This window comes from Anarrhichthys ocellatus, unplaced genomic scaffold, assembly GCF_004355925.1.
Source record: "Anarrhichthys ocellatus isolate YVR2014 unplaced genomic scaffold, GSC_Weel_1.0 scaffold197, whole genome shotgun sequence".
Lineage (NCBI taxonomy): Eukaryota > Metazoa > Chordata > Actinopteri > Perciformes > Anarhichadidae > Anarrhichthys > Anarrhichthys ocellatus.
In genome coordinates, this window is record NW_022280227.1 from 5,001 (window position 1) to 12,452 (window position 7,452).

The 7,452-nt window shown below is 46.9% G+C and overlaps 1 protein-coding gene across 1 annotated transcript in view; it reads right to left on the reverse strand.

The window, feature by feature from the left end:
- Positions 1-7,452, reverse strand: part of LOC116400745 (voltage-dependent T-type calcium channel subunit alpha-1I-like) — a 153,271-nt gene that overhangs the window by 4,971 nt on the left and 140,848 nt on the right. Inside the window, exons 22-26 of the mRNA XM_031878742.1 lie at positions 7,217-7,343; positions 5,316-5,441; positions 4,856-4,945; positions 2,388-2,580; positions 1,229-1,380 (exon numbers count right to left, since the gene is read on the reverse strand). Of these exons, the coding sequence (XP_031734602.1) occupies positions 1,229-1,380; positions 2,388-2,580; positions 4,856-4,945; positions 5,316-5,441; positions 7,217-7,343 (688 nt within the window). The remainder of the gene's footprint in view (positions 1-1,228; positions 1,381-2,387; positions 2,581-4,855; positions 4,946-5,315; positions 5,442-7,216; positions 7,344-7,452) is intronic.

Consider the following 7,452-nt stretch of genomic DNA (forward strand, 5'->3'; position numbering starts at 1 on the left):
CCTGATTGCGTTTCGACCAAGCGGCAACCTCCGGTTCTACCGAGTGAAGCGAAGTGTCTTAAACCTGCATTCTCTCTAGTGGCCACCAGGGGGCGACTCCTCTGGTTGTGTAGAAGTCTATGAGAAAATGACTCTACTTCTCTCTTGATTTATCACCTCAGTAAACATTGTAAACATGAGTTTATGGTCTCAATCTCTAGTTTCAAGTCTTCTTCAATACAGCATGATGTTCATTTAGCACATTATGGTCCATTTAGAGTCACACAGACCATAAAGCAGGGGATGCTTTAGGGCGGGGCTACACGGTGATTGACAGGTCTCTACCAGAGACGTATACGCCGACTCTACGTCTCTCCTCCTCAGTCCACATACGGTCACTTCCTGTTCACTGGTTGCAAAATAGCCGCGATGGCGCCAGCAAAATTGTGGAGGCTTCAGAACATCAGTCCACAAAGCAAAGGGTGACGTCACGATGACTACGTCCACGTCTTGTATACAGTCTGTGGTTTGGACCAATGCGTTCAGCCTCCAATTTTGCTTGCAACCAAAGCCCCACTCAAACATGATTGGTCGAGACTACTTGGTCCAACAAAAAAAAAAAACACTTCCGATACCAAAATCTTGTCTTGTGATCACATCCAGAATGTGTTCAGTGGGATTAAACTCAGACTGAATTTATGCTCGACAGCATCTCTGCCTCTGAGAAACATCTTACGTAACTAATACCCCAAATCTGCCCCAATGTTTGTGTTCCAGATAAATGTTTTGTCTGCTGGCAGATGATGCTGCTGACTCAGAGCAGCAGGTTGGCCGGCTGCCTCTGGAAGTGCCTGCAAGACCTTCCCAGCTGGTGCCCCACCACCCACTCAGAACCCCTCAAACAGGTCTGTAGGGACGGTGTCGTCAGGATTCGATCCAGATTTAGTACTCTTATCAATACTGCTTATGTGTTCGGTTCTTCATCAATACCAATTAGGAGAAGAATCAACATGATTTATAATTATTGTATGTAAACAAATAGTCTTTCTTAAGCAGCAAAGCAAGAAGTTCTAAAACCTTTAAAATCATTCTCAGGTAATCAATGATCTCAGTGATGATCTCTCATTGATCCCCATCTGTCCATCTCACTCAAACCCCCTCGCCATACCTCCATCTCCTCCATCCCTCCATCCCTCCATCTCCTCCATCCCTCCATCTCCTCCATCCCCTCGAGGACGTGCGTCCTCACCTGTGGCTGGTTGTAGTGCTCCAGAGACATGGTGATGACATTGATGCAGATGATGCAGGTGATGACGAGGTCCAGGTAGTGGCTGGTGCACAGGGTGTGGATGGCCAGCCGGGTTCTGCCGTATGATGCGTAGTAGGGCAGCTTCTGGGCCTCTGGAGAGAGAAAAGGTGACGGGGAGGGGGGGGGCGGGGGGGACGGGGGGATAAAGGTAAGGAGGAATTTGGATCGGCGAGAAGGCAGGAAAAATATCAAGCAGGGACAGATGTGGAGCGGACGGGAGCAAGAGGAGGCATTCAGAAAGAAAAGAAAGAATCCAGGGGTGAGGAAATGAACGAGCAAATTGAAGTGAGGTATCGAAAGATAAAGAGAAATAATAGATATTTGGTTGAGAGACCGGGTGGAGGAAGCAGTGCAAGTGTGATTGATTTAATGATTAATTTACGCCAGAGGGGTGAAAAACGAGGGAAGAAGAAAATGAAGAAAGAAGCAGAGAGGGAGATAAAGCTGTGAGGTAATATGAAGAGAAAGAGAGTTTGATGAATGTGAGAGGGAGGTGAAGGAGCTTTAAATGAGTTGAAATAAAGACTGTTCAAAGTCACATCAGTGAGGACGTGTATGAAATATCACCAGGAAAGAGTCCTTTAACTTTCACTCATTAGTTCACACATGAACTCATTTGCTGGATTGCATTTTATTCTGAAGAGGTAAACAAACGTTTGTGAGGAAATGTGTACTTTTGATAAATATATTGTTACGTTGCATATTTAATCTGCCCCTTTTCTTTTATTCATTTATTAATCCTCTCTTTTCCTTTATTCCAAAAGGACGGCATCCCTCCATCATCGTGTCCTCCCTCCACTCAGTCCTTGCTCTCCTTTTCCCGTCCAAAGAGGTGTACGTGTCCATCTGTCCTCCTCCCTCCCGTCTATCCTCATTTCCCTAGACTCCTTCCATCCTTCCTCCTTTCCTTCCTGCTCTCCCAACACTACACTCCTTTCTTTCATTTCACCCCAATTATTCCTCCAAACCCCTTCTCTCTCTTCGTCTTCATGTATTTTTCATCTCTCCTTCTTGTACTTCAAAGCCTCTACTCCTCCCTCCCACCTCGTTTTCTCCAAAACACCGTCCTCATTTCTCCCCCTTCCTCCCGGGCCCTTACTTCTCCTCTTCTTCTCCATGCGACGCTGGCGTTTCTCCTCCCGCCGCTTGGCCTCCTCCACCTCCTGGTGCTGCCGACACTTGTGGAAGTTCTCCACCACGACGCCGACGAACATGTTGAGGACGAAGAAGCTGACGATCAGGAGGAAGGAGATGAAGTAGAGCAGCATCCACGGACTGTTGTTGGTCAGCGGCTGGAGGTGAGGAAGAGAGAGGACAAACAGATGAGACGAGGAGCCACTGGGAAAGTGGTGGAGTCGGTGGAGGGGAGAGAGGGAGACGAAAAGGGAGGACTGGTGGACGTCTTCAAGGAAAGAAAGTGAAGATAGAGCGATGAGGGGGAGAGGAGAAGGGGACGTTAGTTAATATATCACCAGGAAAGTGAAAGAGAACAGAAAAGAGACAGAAAATGAAATAATAGACGATAGAGAAAATAGAGCGAAATAAAAGAGAATAGATGAACGAGATGAAGGAGGCAGAGTTGATAGGAAGCACTGGAGGAGACTGGAGGGAGCTCAAGGTATCAACAGTCACCACTGGAACCCTCCAAGCACAAAACAGCGTGTCCGTCTGAATAAAGGGAACTCATTGGAGGGGTGGCGCTGGTGACGCGGCTTTCTAACGAGGAAGTATTCGCCCTTGAAATATTCGTGCTGTCAAGTGCAGAACTCCTCCGTCGAGGCCGGTATACAAAGAGAGAAGCCGGATCTGGGTCTGTCCACGGTGGACCGGTCTCTGCTGGAGGATCTGGGTCTGTCCACGGTGGACCGGTCTCTGCTGGAGGATCTGTGTCTGTCCATGGTGGACCGGTCTCTGCTGGAGGATCTGTGTCTGTCCACGGTGGACCGGTCTCTGCTGGAGGATCTGTGTCTGTCCATGCTGGACCGGTCTCTGCTGGAGGATCTGTGTCTGTCCACGGTGGACCGGTCTCTGCTGGAGGATCTGTGTCTGTCCACAGTGGACCGGTCTCTGCTGGAGTCTGAGCTGAAGGAGGTTCTGGTGAACCTGCATGAGTTCATCTGGTTTCACCAGAATCCGACCCGGTGGCTCCAATGACGAGCATTAAGAATAACTCTATAGAAACAGACCATCTTCTCTCTGATGGTCTCTTTACTGATGGAGGTCTGATAGAGGATCAGGACTACACTGAGACTGGTTCATATAGAGGATCAGGACTACACTGAGACTGGTTCACAACCAGTTCCTTTCATTATCATAGTTATTAATGAAAGACGCAGTGATTGAGGGGAACTCATCTAATTCGTCCAGTTTTGAGGAACATTTGGAATACTGCCACGAGCTTCTTACGGTCTTCCAATTAACCAACGCACTCCACAGCCAGTACAGTCCAAACAAACCTGGAGCTGCTACAGGTAAGACAAGCTGACAGGGGAACAGAAGAGACAATGTGAGGAACAGATCGGGATGATTGGGTCACTGCAGGAAGTCATTACAAAACACACACAAAAAAAATCAAGTTCAGGTGCAATAAAACTGGAGACGAGACGAGATTTTGAATTTGGAGGAGTGTGGAGTGTTGAAAGCGCGGGGTGGAGTGCAAATGGGATTAGTCATTCAGAGCCGTGTTGGACCGCAGCGAGGTTTCTCCCTGAGGGGGGGAAGCTGAATCAGCCAGAATAATGCCCCTCTTTAATAGATCCACTAATAGAACCAGTTCTAAAGGGAGCCTGTTCACTTTGAAGCCGCTTCAGAAGACTCATTTGCATCAGTGAATGTCTGCGTGATCTTCTTGTGTTTGTATCGGCGATCAACCAGGTGAATTGATGATAACGGCCTTCTGAAGCTACGAGCAGGTGTACCCGGGCCCTTCTGGTCCAGCTCTATGAGGCTGATAACCGCTGAACCCCAAAACCCGCCGGCGTGGTTAAAAAGCAGGTTTTCTTTTAAACAATCGCCAAAACTACACCGTTCATCACAGCCAGAAGCTGTAAAAACTATCGTCAGAAATTCATCTTTCCGACATTCCTTGAACACATCATGTATATTACAGTGAAAATCAAGACCACAGAGAGAAAAGAAGCAAAGAAGAGAAAAGAAAAGGCCCCAAAACTGCTTGTGGTTCAGAGAGTTGAAGGGGACGGTCTGCAGCAAAGGCATTAAGACTACCGAGGCCTTCTGCTGAAGCTCTCTGGGGATCTGTTTATTGGAGTTGAGGTGGTTTGGTGATCTGATCAGGACGCCTCCTTGTGGAGGAGTTGTGGGCACATCCAACTGGGTGGAGATCCAAGAGTGACCAGAAGGATGGATTTAATTTCCCATCTGGCCTAAGAACGCGTGGGATTCCCTGGAAAGAGCTGGAAGAGATGTGGTTGGAGATCCAGGCATGTGGGTTACATGGACCGGCAAACAGGACCCAAATAGCAGCATGTGTGTTATGCAAAAGGACCAGTACACAGGTTTGTACCAGTGTTGTATTTGCCTGTGGTGTGTGTGTGTGTGTGTTATCACCTGCTGGTCGATCCCCACGGCGTCCAGTCCGTGGTACATGATGTTGACCCAGCCGTCTTTTGAGGCCAGCACAAACAGGGACATCAGAGCCTGAAGGACACACAAACACAACACACACAAGACCCGACTCAGTTCTATACCGGTTAATGCTGCTGATTATAGAAGTGCCGACACCATAACAATATGACTAAAATAACAAATACACAATTCCCAAAAGACCCAAAATGATTGAATTGTGTAGCTGAGCGTTCATCTCCAGCATCACTCTCTCACTTTGTCTGTATTGTATTGTATTTTTGGAAATATGTTTTCGTTCCGTTATTGCCTTTCTAGTTTATATCGTAGTATTCTCCTTGTACTAGCGTAGAACTTCTATCCTCTAGAGTGTGCTAATTATTATCGTCATCTTTAAGTGCACCATTACTGTGTTCGCATGAAATCATTCTCTTCTCTCTCGTACCTGTCCGAGGTTGTCGAAGTTGTATTTGTGGTGAACCCATCGGTAGTTGGCAGCCAGACAGTCGGACTTGTTGGTGATGTTCTTCACATCGAAACCGGCGCAGTAGAAGAACTTCCCTTTGAAGAGCTGAAGACACACACACACACACACACACACACGCACAGACACACACACACGCACACACACACACGCACAGACACACACACACGCACACACACACACAAAGCGGAGAAGGAAATGAAAAGACGGCGGCGCACGCAGATACATTTCTGATGAAGTCATGACAACACTCGTGTGCGCCCACTCCTCTCATGCGGCTTTTGAAGTAATTTCATAATTAGCGTCTGGAAGTGGATGAAGCCGAAGCAGAAGCACTCGATATCAACAGTTTTCTTTTTTCCTCCCGAGAGAAGAGGTTTTTAATTCTCAATCATATTGAACACATCAAAGAGGGGACTGAGTGGAATGATGCATAACAGCAGATGCAGAATGAATAATAACGTGCAGTTATGGCGGAAGAACACGGTGGGTTTGACAACTAGAAGCAAGAAGGAAATACACCGATGAATTAAAAAATAGGAAAACCAAGTAGTTTGTGAGACTTATGAACTCACAGCAATTATGGAATATTAATAGAATAACCTGTTGTGCTTTACTACACATATTAGCCATTTCTGACAGTACAGTGAGGTACGAGATTGAAATTGATTCACTTATAATAAGATCTATTGATTCAAACACAGAACTTCTCGTTTCTATTCTGTGTTTTGAAAATCTGAAAACTTTTTAGGGGCAGCGCTCTGTATTCTGGAGTCTCAGAGTCCCGTAAATTAATCCCAAAATGTACAACGCGTTCTCGCTCCAAACTCGTCAAACACCGACAGCTTGGTCAGTGGCACCAAGCTTCAGACTGTGACGTTCCCCGCTAGCGTCAGCTTTGGACTTCCAAATGTACAGTGTATATAAGAAGTGGACGTTGTCATCGTGACGTCACCAGTCGGTTTGTGAGCTGCGTTATGAAGCCTGGATTACGCCGTCGCCATCTTGGATTACGGTAATCGCCATGTTGTTTTTTTTGCAAGCAGTGAACAGGAAGTGACCATATCCTTATACGTCTCTGGTGTCGACCTGTCAATCACAGTAAACCCCGCCCTAAAGCATCCCCTGCTTTATGGTCTGTGTGACTCTAAATGGACCATAATGTACTAAATGAACATCATGCTGTATTGAAGAAGACTTGAAACTAGAGATTGAGACCATAAACTCATGTTTACAATGTTTACTGAGGTAATAAATCAAGAGCGGAGGTACACAAGTTACATAACCACTTGAGACCCGTACAGCGGTCTCATCCGTCCACCCCGACATAATGCAGACACTAAAGCGAGTGTCGGTATTCGACGCCGAGTGTTTGATGGGTTGGGAGTGAGAACAGGGCTGGTATGTACTGGTTTTGGTCTGTAAAGGATTGATGAAGCTGTGAATCACTATTTGATTATGTGGAAAGTGAAACTTGGGTCTTCTGTGTTGCCATTACGCCTCCTCCTCCTGTTGGATTCTGCTCTAATGAGCCTTCTCAGCCAGCGCTGCGAGGACGTGCTCTCATTGTGGGTGCAAACAGCCTCTTCTGGTGTTCTCCAGTGTTTAATGATTCATTTCTTGGTTTTTGCTCTAGATGGAAGTCAAGAGAATAATTGCGGCCTCGCATATTTTGACCCACTTAAATTTCGGTGTATAAATTATTATTATGGGCCACGGTGAGCATAGGGGTCGCTGTGTTAGTTCAATAGTTTGACCATCTCAGGTCCTCGTGACTTCTCAAAGGCTCTCGAGGCTCCCTTGATTAATAAAAGACGAGTTGTACGGTGGGGAAGATATGATTCATATTTGATGGAGTTTACCTGAACTCCGAGAATACCAAAGATGATGAAGAAGGCGCAGCAGATGAGGACGATGTTGCCGATGGGCTTGAGGGACGTGATGAGGGTCTCGACCACGAGCTTCAGCCCTGGAGCTCTGCTGATCACCCTGGAGGATGGAGGGGGAGACGCGAGACACAGTGAGCGAGAGGGAGAGAGAACGAAAGACAAAGAGACAGGGAAAGAGAGAGAGAGAGAGAGAGAGAGAGAGAGAGAGA